This window comes from Copadichromis virginalis, linkage group LG9, assembly GCF_057382275.1.
Source record: "Copadichromis virginalis isolate Kocher_CV1m ecotype Utaka linkage group LG9, C_Virginalis_male_GT1.1, whole genome shotgun sequence".
Lineage (NCBI taxonomy): Eukaryota > Metazoa > Chordata > Actinopteri > Cichliformes > Cichlidae > Copadichromis > Copadichromis virginalis.
The window spans coordinates 29,565,290-29,588,431 of NC_140626.1; the positions used below are offsets into that span (position 1 = coordinate 29,565,290).

The 23,142-nt window shown below is 42.7% G+C and overlaps 1 protein-coding gene across 1 annotated transcript in view; it reads right to left on the reverse strand.

Annotated features, from left to right (window-relative positions):
* The window catches only part of ctnnd2a (catenin (cadherin-associated protein), delta 2a), a 272,153-nt gene that overhangs the window by 51,720 nt on the left and 197,291 nt on the right, over nucleotides 1-23,142 (reverse strand). The window contains exons 15-16 of the mRNA XM_085468656.1: nucleotides 17,320-17,506; nucleotides 6,150-6,267 (exon numbers count right to left, since the gene is read on the reverse strand). Of these exons, the coding sequence (XP_085324782.1) occupies nucleotides 6,150-6,267; nucleotides 17,320-17,506 (305 nt within the window). The remainder of the gene's footprint in view (nucleotides 1-6,149; nucleotides 6,268-17,319; nucleotides 17,507-23,142) is intronic.

The following is a 23,142-nucleotide window of genomic DNA, read 5'->3' on the forward strand; positions in this document are numbered from 1 at the left end:
CACAATAACAGAGTCACCTTGAAGCAATACCTTAATCAACAATATGTTTTTTGTATATGTGGGTTCTTCAGTTACATGCATGGTCCTACTGTGCAGCATCGATCATAATTGCATATTATTATCTTTTATATTTGATGAAATTCCTCATTATTAATGGTTTATAAAATGTAAATTTACAGTTTTGACTTCAACAGTCCCATACAACCATATCTATATCTGCTTATTCTCACGCCCCCTTTACTGTATTATCTGTGTTTGTCACCAAATATTTGCAGATGTTCAAAAAAGGTTTATTAAAGCACGAGGACATCGTGAGCAAACAGAGTGCATCGTGATTAAATTATTTATAAGTTTAAAAATACATACTCTGAAGTAGTAACTTGATTATGTAACTGCAAATTCTACTCTTTGGAGAATAAATATGTAAATGAACGTGTAAGGTCACCGGCCTATTATCTGAAGCTCGAGAGAAATTTGGTCAATGTAGCAAGACAATAATCCAAAGCAGAGGTTTTAAAATGGCCTGGTTAAAGTTGAATCTTATTTAAATGCCTTAGCAGGAATTTAACTCTACAGTCCATGCTTGAAAGAAGCTCTGTGTGACGTGTAATTTAAACAATTCTGCAAAGAAAAGTGAACCAAAATTCCTCTACAGCAAGTTCACCCACTGTAGGTACTAGACATGTTTGGTTGTAGCTGCTGCAGATAAAATAGGCACAGTCAGTTGTGTTTAATGGATAATACTGTTTTAAAGGGGTTATTGTCATGGTCCTGGGCCATGTTGGCCCAGTGTTCTTAGTTTTCTTGTATGTTTGTATTTTGTTCCTTATTTAGGCCATGTTTTCTGAGTTGCCCTGTTGTGTTGTTCCCTAAGTGTTTTCCCTTCATGGCTTTTACCCCCTGTGTGCCCCTCTGTGTATCTGTGAGCCCTCGTCTCTCCTTATGTTTTATTCCATGCTTCCCCTGCCCATTATGTCCAAGTTCTCCCCGTGCTCTCTCTTCCCCCCCCTGTGTGCCCTGTGTATTTATGAGCCCTCGTCTCCCTTTGTGGTTGTTTCATGTTTCCCCAGCCCGTTATGTCTGTGTTTTTCCCCGTGCTCTCTCTCCTCCTGTCTGAACCTCTGTGCACTTCCTGTTTACTTTGTGACTCTCACGCCCGTACATGTCATGTTCAGTTCACCCCGCCCTGTCTCGTTATGATTATCAGTGTCACCTGTGTTCCCCGTGTGTTCCCACTTTCCTCGTTTACCCTCTGTGTATTTCTGTCTGCGTCTCCCTCTGTTCGGCGTGACGTCGTCCCTCATGCTGTGTGTGGATCTCCCTGTGTGTTCTTAGTTTATGGTTTCCCAGTTTAGTCTAGTTTGTATGTTTGTTCTCCCAGCAAATAAAGCTGTGTTTTGAGTTCACCTCCCCGAGTCTGAGTCCTGCATTTTGGGTCCAACTCCTGCCTGCCGCACAGCGATTCCTGACAGTACGACGTCACCACAACATGGACCCAGCGGATTCATCCCGGGAACATGACCTCTCCCGCATCCACCGCCTGATCGAGCGGGTTTCCCTCACTAAGGACGCTAAGACCATGGCAGTTGGGATTAACGCTATAGAAGCGATCCTGGAGGGGAATCCTCATTTGCGCACACTAAAGGGATTTATGGGCTTCATGGACCAGCTGCATGAAGCCCAGGAGGTGCTACAGGCTCGGGAGCTTGCAGCCTTTGTCCGCGCCCAGTATTCTTCGCCGAAGCCGCCGCATCGGCATCGGCCGCAACACAAGGAGCTCTCCGCGGAGTCGGCCGCCGTACAGCAGCAATTGCAACAGGGGAAAGGCGTTTCTGCACCGCGGCCACAGAGCTCCACTTCTTGCCGCTCAGGGCTTAATTCACCTGCCTCCTGCTTGGCGGCGATGTGGTCGCAGGACGAGGACGTCTTTTCTCCATCGTCACCAGTTTCTCCTGTCGCCTCAGCCCCTGCCGCCAGGAGGAAGCGGCGCCACCGCCGTCATTCCTCACTACAACCGGAGCCCAATCACTCGTCAGAACAGCAGGCAATGGTGAGTGATGTTGACTGTACCCCTATTGCTTGTACCCCTATTGCTTCACCTGCAAATAGTAATGGGAACTGTTTTCTTCTCACGGCTAAGAGTAGTGAGGTGAAGGCGGTTTGTTCCATGGACATTCACCCCGGCCCCGTAGAAAGAAAAGACTCCCTGACTAATTATGTTGATGCTTTTTCCGCTGAAGAATCAGAATGCATGGGCAAAACTCTGATTGTGCACCCTCTGTTGGAGCCTGCTAAGAACTCTTCTGTCGATACAGAGTTAACCCCGGACAGTTTGAATTCAGTTTTGACATGTACTGCTGAATCTATGAATGACGCTGTGGGTTCGCAACCCAAGAGTGGGGAGGGGGACTTAACGGGCTGTTTCTGCCCTGTTCTCTTAGAGCAGAGAAGCCTAAGCAGAACTGTTTCTTCTGAACTCGTTCAGCTAGTTAAACCGAGCCCTAGAGGCTCAGGGGAGCCTATACCACCCCCTGCATCACGCTCACTACAAACACCTCCTCAACCGTTAGCCCATTCAGCAGCCCAGCTCGCTGTTCAGCTGCCCTCAGCTCAGTCAGCTGCCCAGTTAGCTACTCCGTTACCTGCAGCTCAATCATCTGCTCCTTCACTAGTTTCATTCTCACCACAACGGTCACTTCAGTCTTTCTCAACCCAGTCTCCTGCTGAGCAGCCAACTTTTCTCACTCGTATTAAGCAGGAAAACATGCTCAACAGGACTGTTTTCGTCCCTCGAAAGCTGGCCCGATTAGAGACATTTACTACCTCCAGGGCCTCCCCAGAGTCCGAGTTTCAACCCGCAGTTGACTCTGGACCCCTGGGGGCTAAGGAGTCAGCCGAGGACTGCACCCAACTGTTGCCTCCTGAGCCTAACCTATGTGTTGCTCAGCCCCAGTCAGCATCAACGCTGCCAGAGGCCCGTGCGCCTGCTGGTCCTGCTCTGTCCCTGCCAGAGGCCCGTGCGCCTGCTGGTCCTGCTCTGTCCCTGCCAGAGGCCCGTGCGCCTGCTGGTCCTGCTCTGCGTTTTCCAGAGGTCCCCGGGCCTGCTGGTTCTGTTCCGTGTTTTCCAGAGGTCCCCGGGCCTGCTGGTTCTGAAACTGTTTTTGCTGGGGGGCCCGAGGAGCCCGTCCAGCCTTCTGCTTCGTCAGCTGGGGGGCCCGAGGAGCCCGTCCGGCACCAAGCCACGTCAGCTGGAGGGCCCGAGGAGCCCGTTCAGCTTCCTTCCACGTCAGCTGTACAGGCTGGGAAGCAGCCTGCTAGGAATGGCGTGAGCTTTCTCTCCGCCTCGGACTGCTTTCTGCTTCAGCCGTCTCTTCCGGCTGGAGGGCCCGAGGAGCCCATCCGGCCTCAAGCCACGTCCGCTGGAGGGTCCGAGGGGCCCGTTCAGCCACCCATCTCCGCTGGGGGGTCCGAGGGGCCCGTTCAGCCACCCGTCTCCGCTGGGGGGTCCGAGGGGCCCGTTCAGCCTCCTGTCTCCGCTGGGGGGTCCGAGGGGCCCGTTCAGCCTCCTGTCTCCGCTGGGGGGTCCGAGGGGCCCGTTCAGCCTCCTGTCTCCGCTGGAGGGTCCGAGGGGCCTGTCCAGCCTCACGCCTCGTCAGCTGGAGGGTCCGAGGGGCCCGTTCAGCCTCCTGTCTCCGCTGGAGGGTCCGAGGGGCCCGTTCAGCCTCCTGTCTCCGCTGGAAGGTCCGAGGGGCCCGTTCAGCCTCACGCCGCATCAGCTGGATGGCCCGAGGAGCCTGTCCAGCCGCCACCTGCGACCGCCTCGTCGTCGCCTGGTCCGGCTGCATCCGCCTGTGCTTCTGCTACGCCTGGTCCGGTCTCAGCCTCTGCTTCTGCTACGCCTGGTCCGGTCTCAGCCTCTGGTTCTGGTCCAGCTTTGGCTTCTGCTGCTGCTCCGCCTGGCCCAGCTTCGGCTTCAGCCTGTGCTCCGCCTGGTCCAGCCTCAGCCTCTGCAGCTCCGCCTGGTCCAGCCTCAGCCTCTGCAACCTCGTCTGGTCCGGCCCCCGCATCGCCACCGTCTGGTCCTGCCTCGTCTGGTCCTGCCTCGACTGGTCCTGTGCCCACCAGGCCATGGCCAGCATGCCTGAGACTGGAGGGCCGCCGCTGCCTTCCGCGCGGTCGGCCCCCTGAACTGCTCCGTCGTCTCCTTCGCCGCCGCCGCTGCTGCCTTCCGCGCGGTCGGCCCCCTGAACTGCTCCGTCGTCGTCCCCCCCTTCGCCATCGCCGCTGCCTTCCGCATGGCCGGCCTCCGGGCCAACTCTGTCACCTGTGCCACCCGCCTGGTCGGCCCCCCGACCGTGTGGCCCGTGAACTCTTGTGCCTGTGGGCTCTGGGTCGGCCCCCTGAACCTTATTTGGACTATAGTCATGTGCTCCTGTGTTTTCTGTTGTTTGTTTTTGTTTCCCGTTCTGGTCCCTCCGTCCTGGTCCCCCGCCTCCCGCCCTGGGTGGGTTGTTTTCTGTTTTTGTTTTTTTGGGTTTGGGCTGTCGGGAGCCAGCCCTTGAGGGGGGGGTACTGTCATGGTCCTGGGCCATGTTGGCCCAGTGTTCTTAGTTTTCTTGTATGTTTGTATTTTGTTCCTTATTTAGGCCATGTTTTCTGAGTTGCCCTGTTGTGTTGTTCCCTAAGTGTTTTCCCTTCATGGCTTTTACCCCCTGTGTGCCCCTCTGTGTATCTGTGAGCCCTCGTCTCTCCTTATGTTTTATTCCATGTTTCCCCTGCCCATTATGTCCAAGTTCTCCCCGTGCTCTCTCTCCCCCCCCCTGTGTGCCCTGTGTATTTATGAGCCCTCGTCTCCCTTTGTGGTTGTTTCATGTTTCCCCAGCCCGTTATGTCTGTGTTTTTCCCCGTGCTCTCTCTCCTCCTGTCTGAACCTCTGTGCACTTCCTGTTTACTTTGTGACTCTCACGCCCGTACATGTCATGTTCAGTTCACCCCGCCCTGTCTCGTTATGATTATCAGTGTCACCTGTGTTCCCCGTGTGTTCCCACTTTCCTCGTTTACCCTCTGTGTATTTCTGTCTGCGTCTCCCTCTGTTCGGCGTGACGTCGTCCCTCATGCTGTGTGTGGATCTCCCTGTGTGTTCTTAGTTTATGGTTTCCCAGTTTAGTCTAGTTTGTATGTTTGTTCTCCCAGCAAATAAAGCTGTGTTTTGAGTTCACCTCCCCGAGTCTGAGTCCTGCATTTTGGGTCCAACTCCTGCCTGCCGCACAGCGATTCCTGACAGTTATAGTTTCCCTAAGTAAATGTTTGCACTCATGCACTCAACTTTATTTTAAGCTCTGAAATGTGTGAAAAATGCACAAATACAAAGGACATTTACAACTTTTGCTGCCAGCCATTTCAATGGCAGGCCAAGACTGTTCCAACTCAACAAGCAGATAGGGAGGAAAACATAGTCTGCACAGAGCAGGTGAGAAAGGGAAAGGCAGACAGTGTACCAAATGAGCACATGGCTAATGTGTACCGCTACTGCAACAGCGACCGCTTGGTGGTTTCTCTGCCAATCAGTCTTTGTTACTGTGGTGGCAGCAGTCCTCCTCTGGTGACTGCAGTTAAACAGTGGAGAAGGGCGGGCAGTTAAACAGTGATTAAGGATAGCTATTTAGAAAGGCTGGGAGTCAGGGAGACCTTGAGAAGTCAGCCATCCACAACACTGTTTATGTACAGTAGTATTGACTGGCCCACACGTACTGCCACATGAACACACATACGTACACTGCACGCCAACATGAACATGGCCTCATACAGAAAAATGCAAAGTGAACCTAAACTTACTCAACTCTGACTACTGGCAGAGCTTAACTGGCAGGTAGAAATGTTGCAATACTTTGAATCTGGGCGTTTTAATTTGCCCTAAAGAGTTCATATTGATGAGCTGAACACTTGTTGAAAACTAAAACTTTTCTTCCTTGTGGCTACTGGCAGTGAAAAGAGGTGCAGTCATTTGTTTTGTTTCCTCCTGTGTGCTAAAAAGATTTCTGCAGTTTGTGCCTGTCTGTGATAAAAGGAGGATATGAGACACTTTGTAATTTAGCCTGAAAATGAACAATTTAAGTTACAAACACAAGCTAAGATTTTCAGAGTCGCACCTTGCTGTCGATCTCATTGCTGCCCAGAGAGGTCTGGATAACGTAGAGCAGAGCATCTGTCAGCCCATCACACTCCCTCATCCTTCGTCTCGCCTCCTCACCTGCTGAGCTTACGTTCCTGCAACACACACATGACAACAACTGGTTGGAGAGTGTGCTTATGCGTTTGCCAAATACACGGGGAAAGAAAGAGAGCTGATTGAGGAGGGAAGATGAGACAGGATGACAGATGAAAGAAAAAGAAAGCTGGTAATAAGAGCTGTGTAGAGGCAGAGGGAGAGAGAGAGAAACAGATACTGGGGAACCTGGCACTTCTCCCTAAACTAAACAATTGAAAAAGGAGCATTAAAATTCTGGCTACATCTCAATCTATGCCCTGAAGGCTCACTTCAATTTAAAGCACTTGACTTGAGTCCAAAATACGGGAAAGGGAAAAAAGAGCCACTTTAGTCAGACAGTTGGTGGCTGAACTTCACAGCCAACAATCACACCAACGCTGCTTTGATAATTTGACAATATTGTTCAGTATATTATTAGCAGCTTTGCCAATATGATGCACAGAAATAATGAATTGAATTTTGATTGAACTGGAAGTTCAGGTGGGCGTTGGGCTGGATTTGTTTGGGTTTCATCAAGGAACTGCCTGTGATACAGAAACACTTTGTACGAGACAGTGACTCATTTGTCTGCATTAATAAAATAGAAAATGAAACTGAGGTGAGCAGCATGAGCTAAAATTTATATTATACTTGCCTGAAATAATCACTTTAATGCTCAGTTCACACTAAAAAAAAAACAAAAAAAACAGCACATCACGAAACTTTGACACAATCTAGCAAATGTCCCACATTTTGGCACTCAAGATAAAATCAGATTTAGAAAAGCAGAGAAACAACATGCAAAAACAACAACAACACAAAGACAGACACAAGAACATAATGAAAAAGAAACTGATTTTAGGTGACTCATTATTAGCCACAGACCAAACTGCACAACAATTACATTGCAGTGAGTCACTGCAGTGCAGGCAGATTAATTATGAAGTATAATTTATGTAAATTCAGTATAATAAACTTCTATTAATAACACATACTCCATATCATTTCAGGCCTTCAGCTATACACTAACAGAAAAAAGTTACCAATGCTGACAAATAGTGTTAGAGTCACAATCGGTTTAGCATGTGTGTAGCTGTCTGTCAGTGACAACGTATGAGACAAACATCGATTTCTACTTTCTACTTCTATTTTTGTCTGTGAAGGTTCTCAGTCATCCAGGCCATAGTAGTCTAAAGAGCTTTGAAAGAAAAGCGTCTGGACTCTTCAGTTCTAAGAGCAACTCCCATAGAGCCCTATGGGAGTGTCATGGACCCCCTATTGATCCTCTGTCTAATCACACAAGCCAAGGTGTGAAAAAGGTCACAATCAGCCAAGGTTTTGGGTGAACCCACTGTAAAACCTAGCCCCATCATATCATGTGATTTAGGCTACGTCCACACTAGCCTGGTTAGATTTGAAAACGGCGTTTTCTTCTGAAAACGCTTCGCGTCCACACTAGAGTTTTCAGTTGTTTTCACAGAGTTGCTCGTCCACATTGAAACGTCCGAAAATGCTTACGTTCCACTACTGCGCATGCGTGAAACGAATTTCTGTCTGCCGCTTATTTACTTTCCAGCTCTTTCAAAAGTCGCGGCAAAATGTCGAGGAAAAGCACAGAGTTTTTTAAATAGACTAACTAATGAGGTGGAGTTGTTGCTGCGAGTAACACAAAAGTACAAAGTTGCAAAAGCGAGTGAGAGTTAAAGAATTTGAAGAAAAGCTATCTGGAGCTTGTACAGACTGATATTAATCTTTAATAGGGCTGTCAAAATTGAGAGCAAACAAAACAACTGCTGTATAATGCCCTCCGCTATCTTAGTTTAATTGGTCACATGACTGCATCATATGACTAATATGCGTCATTGTTTTAGAAAGTGTTTTTGCTGTCCACACTGCGACGCGAAAGCACCGTTTTCAAATGTATGCATTTTCGAGAGCGTTTTGAAAACGCTGCATTTTCCATGAGTGAAAACGCCGTCTCAGTGTGGAAGGGAGGCTAAAACGGAGAGAAAACGATGCACTTTTAAACAAAAACGCATTAGTGTGGACGTAGCCTTAATGAGGTCAGAAGGCCCAGGATGTAAGTGGGGATCTCAAAACTGGATTATAGATGGCAGACAGTTGGTCGTTCACAGTGGATATAGATGTCTTCTTTCACTCCTCTTTCAAACCATCTTTCTTCTCTGTCCAAAATGTCAACATTGGCATCCTTGCAGGAGTGACCCTTGTCCTTAAGATGCAGGTGAAGAGCTGTTACAATGAAACCATTTGAATATTGGCTTCTGTGTTTCTTCACTATATGTATTTACTGGTTGTTACAAAGCAGCTCAGTTACATGATAAATCAACACATCTACATACATTCAAAGCCACCAAATCTATAGTAGTTTCACACTCAATATCTGTGTTTGGAAAATGAGTATGACAGATCAAAATAGTGCTTTTAAAACATTTACGGTTTGGTGTTCTCTTTACTATTGACTTTACTATTATTATGTGTTGACCTGCAGAGAAAAAGAGGTATTTTATTCAAGAAAAGATCTGGCCAAACACATAAATTTAACAAGAGGATGTGCAACAACCCCTTGTAACCGCTGCTGTCAAGGTTTATGTTTAAACAGTTATATAGACATAGTACAAAGATGATCCACATGGCAGGTGTCCCAGCAAAAAGCCTTGGCTGTTCAAAATAGAAAAGGAAATACGTTTTGCGAATGAAGACCAGATCCACTAGAATGACTCACCCTGGTCAAAAGTTTTCTGGTCACAGTAAGAGCAGACGCACAATTTAGTGCAGACTAAATTCAAAAATCAAATACCAAATTCAGCTTTTAAGGAGACCGTGCTCATTGCCACTGTGGAACATGATTTGGGCTTGATTCAATATCTCAGGGACCAGGCAGCTTGTTGTCATGGATTCAGTTATGAATTCTAGATCAAATATTTAAGTAATTTAAGATAATGCAAGGCCATCTGGAAGTCTAAGTTTCACTGAAATCTAATCTTCACACAAGGAAAGCACACTTGCAAACAGACCCAGAAATGACTCTAAAAGAAAAGCTATGGAATATTTAAAGCACCTTTAATGCACCTGCACAGTTTTCCAGCCACAGCTAATCAACAAAAAAGAATGTGCTATTAAGTAAAATGACCTGTATTTGTATAGTGCTTTACTTAGTCCCTAAGGACTCCAAAGTGCTTTACACGTTCAGTCATCCACCCATTCACACACTGGTGATGGCAAGCTACATTGTACCCACAGCCACCCTGGGGCGCACTGACAGAGGCCACCGGGCTCTGACCACCACCAGCAGGCAACGGGTGAAGTGTCTTGCCCAAGGACACAACGACCGAGACTGTCCGAGTCAGGGGTCAAACCGGCAACCTTCTGATTACAAGACCAACTGCCAACTCTTGAGCCACGATCGCCCCAAGTACCCAAAGAGTTAGATGCAGATTTGATAGGCAAACCCAGAAACTACAACTCAACTCAAAAAAACCTTTTGTGGAAGTCCTTCAAAGATTAAAGAGTGTGAACGCCACCAGTTACATACACTTGTGCAAGGTAACAGGTCACACATTTTCTGTAACTATATAGCACTTTATAGAGGATGTACTATGTGGGCTCAGACAACTGGTGAAGGAGCGAGACGAAAAACAAACAAAACAAACATTAAAGAGTGGTGACACCAGTTTAAATATCATTCTTTTAAATCTGAAATGTCAGAAATGAAATGAGACAATACCTTTGTATAGTTTGAACTTCTTCAAGTTCATCTATCATAGTGCCATAATAAAGAGATCACTAGTCTAGGGAATGAGATCTTTCAAATATTGCACTGATGAGAAAAGGAGAAAAGAAAGGGAAAGACACAAGAACTCAATTAAAACTTTACGTTCACGGCTCCCTGCTTCCAAGAGAAGGTCAAGTCATTTTCACCCTCTTTGAATGCTAATGGGCAAACAAGCACACGATGGAAATGCCGCTTAACGGAGAACTATTCTCTGTCAAGTTGATATAAAACAACATAACAGTGAAAACACTTCACCTTGACTAATGTTTAAGCAGCAAAGACAGGCGGAAGGTGGGTGAGAAAGAGGGAGGGTGAATTATTTACTGCTTTAACACCGGCTTTAGCCTTGAATATGTCGACTTCTACAGAGATTTGCATCATGTTCTTTTATATGATGCCTCGTCATGAGTGGAAGAGACGACACTTAGCAATGCAACATGAATGTTTTATTGAGAGCTTTTATAATATTAGGTTTTTAGCCTGCATACATATATAATACAAAGGTAGATGCTTAAGCAAGCAATGATATGCGATCACACGTTTTCATAAGCCCGTCACACTCCCTCATCCTTAAGCCAGTAGCATCTAATGATGGACCCTCAACTATACAATATTTTGGCTTTGCAATTATAAATGACACATTTTTCATGATGTTCAAGAGGTCGTCAGGAAGGAAGCGCTAACTAACGATTTCCAGGAAAATAAAGCAAATGTTACTCTTCACATTTCAGTTTCTTCTGGGTACACTGCCAACATCATTCCATATTTACCTTGCCATGTTTACAGCTGTGCGCAGCTGAGTGAAAAAAGAAGCTCTTAAAGGCTAGACCATAAAAAAGAAGTTTCCCACATTTTTGTAGTTTATGAAATACTAAGATGATCAGACCAGACTGTCATTTTTATAAGTATACGGTTATCTCCTATATACTTTGCTTAATAGCATTTGTATGTCTGCTATTTAAAGGCCTTTGCACATGGATGGGTTCAAGTATGTGTGTAGTTTGTGTGTAACTCTCTGCATTTGTGTTATGTGCACATGTGCCTGTTAATCTAGTGGTAATGAAGCATGACCTATTGCACCATTCTGCAACACACCTCTTCTTAGATATAATTTAGTGAGACAACAGTGAGGTCAGAATTTCTTCAGCAGAAAAAAAGCATTTTATTAAATAATAGTTTGATAGATTAGATTTAAACCAACTTGTTTGTTTTAACCAGTTTCATAGGGATGCTGGTAACATAATATATGTACATGTGCATTACAAACGGTAAAACCCTTTGCATGAGCTTCAGAAAACACTAAAGTGAAAGAAAAGGTTTTCTATTACGTGTGTGTGTGTGTGTGTGTGTGTGTGTGTGTGTGTCTGCTTAAATTTAACCAGTAATCTCTACTATTTAGTGAGTCCATTACAGGTTTACAGTTCATCCTATCTGATGTCACTCCTCATTAATTTAGCCTAACTCATTAGCCTGCATCATTAAATAATTACCTACTGAGCAAAAAGACACAGAACTTGATTAAGCATCCCATTCAAACTGTTAGCTGCAGTGAAGTAACAGCGTAGTTCGTTTAGTGGCAGTGCCAAACAAGCACGACATTTGACCACTGCAGCTCAAAATATTTGGAAAAACTCATTGTTTGCTGGTTCTAGTTACGGCAACATTTCCATTAAATGGTAAAGTTCAATCAGTTCTCTCTTCCTTCCAGTAAACAGTTTTTGTGGGGAGAATCACGCAGAGAAGTTTTGACATATTAATATGATTTCTGGGAATCAAATTTAGAAAAACAAATAAAGAAAAAAAGATTGAATGTCAAAATAGTAAAAGCAGAGAAAGGCATGCATATATTTTTATTTTTTATCAAATTCCAACAAAAACAAGGGAATGAATAAACTGAAAAAGAAAACAATGAATTACGTTCATGACAGTTAATTAAAGGGGATCAAATAGAAGATGTACCAAGCACACCTAATTAACCGTAGATCCCAGATCCCAGAAATCCTTCAAAATCCAAAGAAAACTGTGGCGTGGGTGTGAATGTGATTGTGACTCTTTATATGTTCATAGTGACAGTCGGAGTGAAGGAGAGCGGCCGTGACAGCGGAGCACGAGTGTCTGTGTCCCATTGTAAAACCACAGTAAAACCAGAGGTCAAAATAAAGAAATGCTGTCACCACGCCCGTGTCTTGTACGTGTGTAAAGGGTCCAACTTCACAAAAACATTTAGGGTATTAGAGCAAAAGACTCGAGTATAAATAAATGTTTCTATTACAACTCAACAAGAAATATATAAGAAATTCATAAACTGTTAAGTTCCTGGTTTCTGCTGTTGGTGTCTAATAAAGGCATAAAAATACAACACATATTTCCACAGCCAACTGGGTAAAACAACTTACAGTTAACTTATGCACACTGTTTACTGGTCGGCATGCAGTTTTTTAACACCCTGTCACACAGCTTTATCTTTAAAGCACTAGGCAGTCGATTTTCTACAAAATTAAAATACAGAATTTGAATATAATATTGCTCTAGTTTGTCAGTGTGTGCATATAGCCACCATTAAAAGTGTTGATTAGCTTATATACAACGCTAAACAATTCATTATTATTTTCTGAAAAAGTAGCATCCATGTGTACGTGAGAAAAATTTCACTAACAAGCTTCCTGCTGTCTGCAGACGCTGGTTTGACAACTATTAAAATATTGCCAGTTGGACATGTTTTCCACCAATTGCACTATTTTAAAAACACAAGGACACTTATACATTTTTAATTTGACATTGATTTTCTACTACAGGGTGCAACAGCGTACCTCGGCAAACAATCTGATAGTCACTGATCGTAACACGAATCCCTTTTCTTTTCTTTTTAGTTGTTATAAAATTGGTGCAACATTCATGGGATTTACATGGACACGAGTGAATCCGAAGACAGATGGTCTTCTAATGTTGCTCAAGGAACAAATGACTACTGAGTGACTTTGTCTCAAACAGCTGGTGTGTGGTGGCTCTGCATAAATGTCTGTCCATGTGTGTATGTGTGTCATTGAGGGCACAGGCAGCAGAGGGTTCATCACCAGATGGAACACATGCAAACAAACCTATTAATACCCATAAAATAAATATGGAAACAAACTCTTTCGTGACCACGCATTTAATTCTCGATCAACCAAAAATCAGTCCTTTCCTCTACGCACATCTGTGGGTGTCTGAATGGAAACGAGCTGAAAGCATTCACGAATAGAACAAAAACATGCAAACGCATACAAAGGGTGTGTGTAAGGCACCAGGTAGTTGTTTTCTTTTCTTGCTTGGCTACAAACCAGCAACCTGAAGGGAGTTAAACAGCCTCTGAACGGAGGAGAAGACCTTGTGTCTGGCTTGATAACACCGTAACAAGATGGAAAACAGTGCTGGGCTGTGAAGGATTTGCCAAAGTGGACAGTCTGATTGATTACAACAAGCATACTTTTTCACACACTGATTGCCAAAAGTAATAATTGCAAAAAGAGCTTTAAAATAGTGTGCAAAATTCTGGTGTAGGCGACCAAGAATCCTCTCAGCTAGTCTGATTGCACACGCGGCGTCATGCATGGAGCCAAAAACAAATATGCAGAAATGCACACATTCATGCACACCAGAAATACAGCTGTGTGTGTGTTTTTTTTCTTTATAGTGGAAACAAATTAGCATTTACATACACATACACACTTGAGCATATACTGTACATGCAACACCAATAAGTATACATAGAAATATGGACTCTCATGCACCTACACAGCCACACAAACACACACATCAAGGAGATAATAAGAGGGGTGAGAGGTCTGAAATTGAGCTGCAGGTACACTGGGACCTGAACACTGTGGTCTTATGTCACTTTAACCCTCTGAAAAGATGGTGAGATAGAAAGCTGCCCCCGGAGAGAAGCAGAAACACCTTCACTGCTATGTGTTAGTGTCTCTCTCTTATTGTTCTCCATGTCTAAATTCTCTCAGTTCAAATTTTTCCAACTTTTTCCTTTTCTGCCCTCTCGTACTCCCTCTCCTTTAGCACCTTTTACAATTTGATCTGTAGCTTTACAATGTGGAACAGCACAGTGACAGCATCATTTGTCTTCTTCCCCCGCATCTTTAGGTACCTACACACACATGCGCTCAAGTTCTATAAATGGTTTAGTGAGTTAGTGAGGAAAAATTGCTGAAAATCTACATCATGTCATCAAAGTTTTAAGGAAATCTATCTCTATTGTGGCAAACAAACAGCTAAAAGAACAAACCAAGAACCAGAAAGGATCTGAGTCTTGTGTTGGACAAATCCAAAAACCCACACAAACATATTTCTCTGTAGAACCAAGTTCCTACAATTAACTATAGGAACAAACATAGAAAGATGTTGAAGATGAAAATGTGTTTGTCTGTGTTTTGGATGAGCTCATGTTTTAGATTCACCACTGTTTTTACTCAAACATTCCTAAATAGTCAACCGTAGGTGAATAGCGTGCTTAGCATGAAATGAAAACTCCTCAGCTCATTTGGCCTTAAAAGAAGCATTTAAAAAAGTCAATTAATACGTCTAATTTAAGTATTGCTCCCAGGATACATAGCCCATTTAGGATATAAAACTAGTCTGTGGTGCACTGTATAACTGCAAATGATACCAAAATTGACAAATATTACACAGAAGAATAACTTCATGATCACACTTAGGTATCATATAGTCTTTACCCATACAAGTACAGCTATACACACCCATATTATTTAGGTTTCCTATTAAATATATTATATATTTGTTTTTTGTACTGCAGCTGTAAGAACCTAATCGGTGGATAAAAAAGGTGGATATGCATACTAGTTAACATTAATATTAATAACATTTAGCCATGCAACATCACCTCTCTGGTGGTGAAAGTGGGCCGAGCTAGTGCTTGAGGTTGAGAGATACGGGTTAGATAAAGCTGGGGTCAACTCAATGGATAATTTGTATTCCGGAGAGCAGCCTGGCTCTTTTCCAGTCTGGAGTTGCTCCACTGTCCCCAGCGAGGAAATGGAGCAATGGTACAGAAAGTTGGAGGGTGTGTTAACAGAACACACTGAGGATTTCTGTTACTGGACATTTGTGCAATTCACACTTTGTCCATACGGAATACCATGAATATAGATGAAGTTGTTTGTAAGTGCACTTGGCTAGGCCACCCTACATCATTTTGCAATCATGTACATATGTCATAGACACGGGCCGAGTTATCAAATGACGACCATAAATGATCAGGCCTGGCATACCTATACATTTAGTGAGGCTGTACTGGAAGTGTCTGGCCCCCACTTCTTGTGGGAGATCATCAATTTGTACCTCAGTCAGAACTTCAACAGCAATCGACAACCCTGTCACCTCACAGCAAGAAAGTCCTTTTTTTTTGTGGTCTCTGGGCCCTGTGCCTGCATGAGGTACAACTAGGTACCACAGCTTTCTTCCACAGTCCAGATACTTGCATGTTAGGTTAAACGGTGATTCTAAATTGGCAATAGGTGTGAATGTATAGAAGGTAAAGTATTTAACTGTATGACTATACGGGAAAAAAAAGTGGCTTGAAGTGTTGAGAGTCTAAACTGCTAAGTGAGACTAGAAAAGCCATTCCAGTCCATTCCAAAGGAGGAGGGGACCTTGAGTGTGAATGGTTCCACACTTCCTTTATTGAGGTTGGTGTGTAAAGCTGTGGCAACGAGGTGGTTGGAGGATCTTTTCTAGCTTGGTTACCTAATGCATTTTTAAATACATCCAATAGCTGCAATAGTGGAAGATAACCATTTGAAATAGCTCAAGAATCTTCAAAAATGTTGGGGTGAGGGTTTAATCCACTGGTGGTTCATTGAGCACATAAATGGTAAATGGCCTGTATTTGTATAGCACTTTTACTAGTCCCCCCCCTAGGGACCCCAAAGCACTTTACACACCCAGTCATCCACCCACTCATTCATACACTGGTGGAGGCAGCTACAGTTGTAGCCACAGCTGACAGAAGCGAGGCTGCCATATCGCGCCATCGGCCAGTAGGCGGTAGGTGAAGTGTCTTGCCCAAGGACACAACGACCGAGACTGTCCGAGCCGGGGCTCAAACCGGCAACCTTCCGATTACAAGGCGAACTCCCAACTCTTGAGCCACGATCGCCCACATAGCTCAAAGAGAGCTGGCCAAGTGGAGACTTTTTTTTTCAAACATCGCAGGCCTCTGTGGGGTTGGTGTGAGAGTATGTACACAAATCAACAAATATGATCAGAAACAAATGACAAACTTTCTGTGCTAGCAGCACGCAAGTGATCAAATAGTTACACATCAAAATTTCAGTCTCATGACTAATTTTAAAGATCAGACCAGTATTGACTTTTTTCTTTAACACGTATTCAATATGAATACATATGTGGTCCAAAATAACAAATCTTCTACAGCATTTTACAGTGTTTTACTGTACTACTTACTACGATTACCTGCAGCTCTTTTTCATCATCAGCCTGACTTTTTACTCTTTCATGCCAGATTAGCAGATCTAAGAAAAGAATTATGTGATCAAAAAATATTCACTATCATGTCTGCATGCCAGGCTCTTAACAGATGTTTAGATCAAATAGATCAACAAGGAGCAAATTTCATGCGAGTTAACTTAATGCTTAACTCACCATATTCAATTAAGACTACAGTAACTGCTCTGACACAAGTAGAGCACAAAGTAGAGCATAAAGTGTAGGCTTTACTAACACGAGGATGGGCGTTAACGAGTACACACTGAAATATAATAGAAACCTATTTTCTCATACTGAGATGCACATAAACACAGTAATCATGAAAGCTGTAAGTTGTCCTCCGTGATTTCAAACTGTACAAAGAAACAATTTAGAGGCACAATGCACCAAAACGAAAGTCAACACACAAAGGATCCCAGCAAGTGGAGGAGTTGTTTCTATGGTGACCAACACAAATTGGTGCAAATGTGCTTCAGTGAATGAACGTGAAAGGGAGCAACAAAAAAGAACAAAATATGCATATACTGTTTGAAGTTGTGCCTATAATCGCACAGTGGTGAAGATTAAGAAACTTTGATTTTTCTGCAAAAAACCATTTGTCAGTAGATGTATAAACACACACACACACACACACCTTGAGGTGACTGTTGTGAACTGGTGCAATACAAACAAAACCGAACAGAACTGAATAAAATGATAATGTGATATATAAAAGAAGAAGAAAACAACACCTGAGACAAGATTTTAAGTGCCTGTTGCTTACCTGAGACAGCCTGTAGCATTGCGCAGCACCTGGGATGTATGGATGTGGAGCTTGCGGTCATCATGGTGATTTGGGGAGGAGTCCCAGTTAGAGTGGGGTATGATGACACTATTGGTCAGAACGGCCAAGGCATCCTGGATGATTGGCATCTTCAGTGCATCACATGATGACAGGTTCCAAAGCACACCTGCATATGAATGTGTTCAGAAAATAAGAAACATTATCATATTTATGTTTAGACAGTTCTGTAAGTAACTTTTTCAAAGTAGCTACTATAACTATTATATCCTTAGTTTCTGTCTGCACGTTTCTGTATGTAACTGATCGGGTCAGTTACTGGCTCACCAATATTCTCAGCATTTACATTTGTTCTTTCTCAGTGCTTCTCTTTTTATTCTCCATTTTCCTCTCATTCTAATTGGCTGAGGCATGAGGGTGCCTACCGCGAGTCTCCTTAAGTATTAGGTTTTAGTCCAGTTAAAGGGGAACTGTTCTCTGAACTTTAGACATTAGAGGTGCGTGTTAGAAACACAAATGTTAAATGCAGATGAATCAGACATAAACTAGTCTTTAACCTACTAAACTCCCCAGTACAATGTCTGTGTGATGTCTGATTGAGCCAATCTGCCACTAAAACAGTGTTGGTAATAGTTCAGTGAATTCACAGCCGGCAGTGCATGCACCACACAGGCAGCACCGTTGCCTAAACCAAGCAGAACCCTTCTTGTAGCAAGAATGAATCTTAAGCAGACTACCTCCTGCTGTGTGCTACATGTGATTGCAAGCTTTGGATAATGTCCTGACCTAAATCGTCCACCATTATCCATATTTCATGTGTGGTACACACATTGCACCAAAATTTATTTTGTATAATCTTTTACATTGGTATGATCTAAGCAGCCTACTGTTAAAGATGCTGTTTGCTTATCATCTTCATCATCATCACCATCATAATGAAGGATTGTGGAAACTGTCATTGCCAATGTAGACTTACACTGACTAGATAATAGTACGACACTAATATATAAACCACCAAGAACGCTGATTGTTGATTTAGTTTTCTGCAAAGTTTTATCGACTAAATTACATTTACAAACTTTGTAAATAAAACCTCATACTTTCATAAATCAAATACATCTTTAGAGCTAAAAATATTTATCCAACCGCTTCATTTTCAAATGAAGTTTTAAGCTCTTCTGTAAAAAAAACAAAACAAAAACGATTAACAATTATTTGATCTTACATACCTCATTAACTGCTGTGCTACAATTCTCTCCAAAACCTAATAAAAATGTGCTTGGTTCCATTCACTGTTCTGAAATGTACATGTGAAATACATTTGGCTACATTTTGGGAGTCAGGGCAGCAAATTACTTTAAGAAATAAAAACAGCCTAAAACTGTTTTTTAACCTTGAGCAGAATGACACTGATCTCAGACACACCTTTTCAGAGCATGCGAGGACATATTTCAGGACTGGAAATGCTAACAATAGCACCTCCCTATATTTATCACTTTTGAGTAAGCCACCCACACTTTTATTTTTGAATCTGACTCCAACTGGCATTATTTATCACAAAACGCACACAAACTTATTGCCAAATTAATTTTACAGCAATGCATAAACATAAAGCCAGCAAACACAGCTGCATGGTCATATAAATAACCTGGCTGAAAAACAAGTTTTTATGTTTTTATGTATCCATGATATACTAAATCGCCTACAAAGACACATGGGTATACAACACACACAAACACACATACACACAAATACACTTTTTTTCTTTTGCTTCCTGTCAGATGGGATACCAGATGCCTTTTCACAGACCGGTGACAGCAGTAGCCCTGTTGGTCAGCTGTGACACACTCATACCTATCAAACACACACGTGTGCTCATACACACACAGGCTACATTAGCACTGTCACATTCTAGATATGTTAGTTAGTTTCTGTGGCTTTCATTGAACTTTCTTACATAGCAAAAAACAATAAAGTAAAAATATAGGAACCAGAGTGACAGGCATAAATAAAATAAGAAAATATAGATATATCAGTAGCACTGGTGGATTAAGGAGCTGAGAGACTGCCAAGAAATTGGAACAGATTGCAACAAGAGGAGACAACCTCCTTTAAAGCTACAAGAAACTATAAAAAGCTGTGGTGCTATAGGTCATCATCTCTCGTGTATTTCGTGTCAGACTCCAGATGTTGCATGTCCCAATGACAGATGTCGTTCATTTGCACAGTTAGCAAACAATTAAAATATGGGCACAAATCACAATATGCTGCGCCCCACAGTTCATAGAAACTGTCAGTGAGCTTAAAGGTGTCCTGTTCATTCAGTAATTCTGAGTGCAAAATCCAAAGATAAAGACTGCATCTGTTTTCTTAAATGCTAGCAAGTGTGGAAAATCTCTGTAGTTAAACCTGGACCTCACTTATTATGTGTTGGGGAGCAAACAATTAATTAATAAAGCATATTTAAAATAAATATACACAATAAAATCCCAAAGTATACAAAATTTGTTCAACTTCTTTCGAGCATGAGAACTGAAACGAAAAATGCACTTTAAAAATAAATATAAAGGTACTGAAAATAAAGATAATAAAGGGCTAGAAAAATAAACTGTGATCTGTGGACAAATATGAATAAAGCCTCACTTGACTGAAACATTTGTGGAGGCAATGGATGTTAAGTAGCAGCCAGCTTTGCATTCCCCAAAGCAATGCCAGTCTTGAAGCCTTACACTATACTCTACTACATACGGTCATAATGTCAATCTCAGGGAAAGGGATTGGAAGAAAATGAGGCCAGTGAATAGACAAGGAAGGGCAGTGAGAAAGCAAATGCCAGTGTTACTTAGCCAGTGGGTTAATTCTTAATTACAAATGCATAGCTGTTAAACCCAAATAATTAATATTTAATAATTTAGACTTAATAGACCACTGCAGAAAGCAAATGATTAGATGGAATATGCATAAGACTATATATAAGTTTATACAAGAAGAAAGCTAAAAGTAGAGACGGGGAGATGCAATTGGGAATTTCAGAGAAGAGTTTGTGTGTGTGAGAGAGGGCAAGAGAGAATGAGAGGAAGCAAGCTTGAGAGGACAAGAGAAGGAGGGTGATAATAACACAATGACCTTGTATGCTGCTTGGCAGCAATCAAGAGCTTGTACTAAGGCATGTGAGTGTGAGTGTGGTAACATTTGCCTTCACTTTCACTAATCAGCCTCTTGTTTCACATCTCAACTTTCTGTCTTTCCACTTAATCCTGCTATTCACACAGGCTCTTCTCAAATCAAAGTAAAAAAAATAAAATAAGGCAATAAGCTCAAACATATGCAAGCATGCACACACTCTGTTGCCACCTCAGAGTGAAGACACACATTCAGCAAAACACTTGACTTATAAAGCTGAATGCTGTCAAACATCTTCTGTATTTCTCTCTGCTTCTTTTTCCCGCGTCGGTCTGTTTCTCATGTGGTAAGTGTTTTCAGTGTATGATTGCAATCAGGTTAAAACAGTGTTGTCTTTGATGAGCTGACAAGAAGCAGCACTCAGCAAGCCTTTCTTTATCTGCTCGGGCCAATACATCTAAACAAACACACATTGAGACACAATACATGCTCAGGAAGCGACATGTTGATTTTTGTGCAGGCGCGAATGGACAAAAACACTGATTAAAAGGAGACACGTAAAAGGATGCACTGATCAGTTTTTTTCTGGGGCAAGGACATTGTACCGGCCACTGTCCAATATTCTGCAAATTTAAGGCTGACACACACACATCGACACACCAGCAACCACACTTACACAGACTTGTCTGCTCTAGAAACATAGATATGTAATGCTTCACTAAACTCAATGTCCTTATGGGTATAACATCAAGTGACCAACAGACAGTGACATCATGCTTCAAGCTTGTGTGCCTGTGAGTGCATGTGGCTGCGCTTTTTTTCTTTTCTCGTTCCTTGTCCTTATACCCCATCCCTCTCTGACTAGGTCCCTTTAGACATTTGACAGACAGTTTCCTAGGAGCCTGGTGGTTTGGGGGAGAGAGGAGATGATTGCATGAATTCATGAATAAATGAGAATGTGACTTGTAAGGGAAGAATGAGACCTGTTAGGCCTCAAGTGGTGATGTTTTATTAAACAGCCTTCATTTGTGCAGCTCACTGCGAATTAGTTAGCTGCTGGGTCACAACCTGGTGATGAGCAATGCCAGAGATGACAAATTGCATGGCTGTTGTGTCTATAAAAATCTGTGAATGAGAAAAACGGTAAATAAATAAATAAAATAACATAAAATAAAATAGTGCTTTGGGGTAACGTTTTCAGACAGCAAGCTAGCAATTGCTGACTTAACCATCGAGTCATCGAACCTTCATTTCAGCGGTAGGTTTGCTGAAGACCTTTGGCAGCACAAGGTAAAATCATGTATTGTGGGTAAACTGCCACTGCCAATACTGGAGATTTCATTACCACCAGAGAATTTCACAGTGAAAAGGCTGCATTGAAATTTCTTGAATAACAGCAGCATTTGGAGCTTGGGGATTTAGACGTTGACAACAGAAAATATTTTATGCCTTCAAGTAACAGGAAATGATGAACTGTATTTGTGAGTACAGCAGTATAATTCAACATTGTTGGGCTGTTTTTAACATAACCTTGCAACAGTGGAAAAGTCAGTCAGTCACTTCTGTACACATGCAGTTATTCTCTGCTGCATTTCTCATAGCTTTTATTCTCATTACCAAACTGACTTCTGGAAATGAGCGCTTGCGTATGTAGCGGAATATATGTAAGCATATTGTTTTCATGTTCAATGCAATTCACAGAAACATGCATTGTGATATGCGTCATAGCTGAGAGAAGCAACCATGTGCAGTTTTTCATAGAGAGGAAGCGGATTAGATGGTGACTAATGGAAGTACTGAGAAGTACTAATTATAATAATCTGAGAAGATTTGTCCAAATGGAAACTTTTTGGATACAGCTGTCTTCAGCAGTTGCTTCTCCCCTCAGCCATTTCAGAGGAGGCAGCAACAGAAACTGTAGTCATGGTCCACTGCATTCAAGGTGAGCCCATGAGTAAGGATAGCATCTCCTATTGATATCCGAAGCCTCTGCATCGACCAGACTTTGACTGACAGGCCCAGAAGCCTTGACTTCATCCTATCTACCTCACGCTCAGACCTAGGAAGCCAATAAAGCTTGTCTAAATTTAAACTTCAGAACCAACAGAGAGATAGGGTAAATAGTTAAAGGGAAGGTTTTTCCAATCACCAAAAGTAACAAAAAAACAAAAATTTATGCCTGATTCTGAAGAGATTCTTTAATTACAAATTAGAGGGATGGATCAACATAGACGTAATAAGAAAGCAGAATTGGTACAATACTGGCATTTTTTTGAGTCTACGGGTAGCATAGGGTGACACAATCCTAGATCAATCTCTCCTAGTGACAGTCATTGTTTACTTTCAAATTATTCGGCCGTCAAGTAGAATTAAAGGTTAGACTTTGAGTAGAATAAAATTTGACACAGCAAAGCATCCGAGAGCAGAGACACTAACATGTAGTTACAGAGCATTAGCATCATTAGCTCTTCCGTAACATGTTTTAACTGCAAATTTTTCAGCACTGATCTACCGAAAGAGTTGCTATAGAGTCACACAATTTCATCTGATAGCCGCTCAACCCAAATACAGTCCAACAACATTAGTTCTGTCCAACAGCACCTGGATTATAAGTCAGTGAATATGGTCCAGATATTACAAGAGTCTCAGCATTAATCCTCCCAGTTCACCATTTTTTGACAC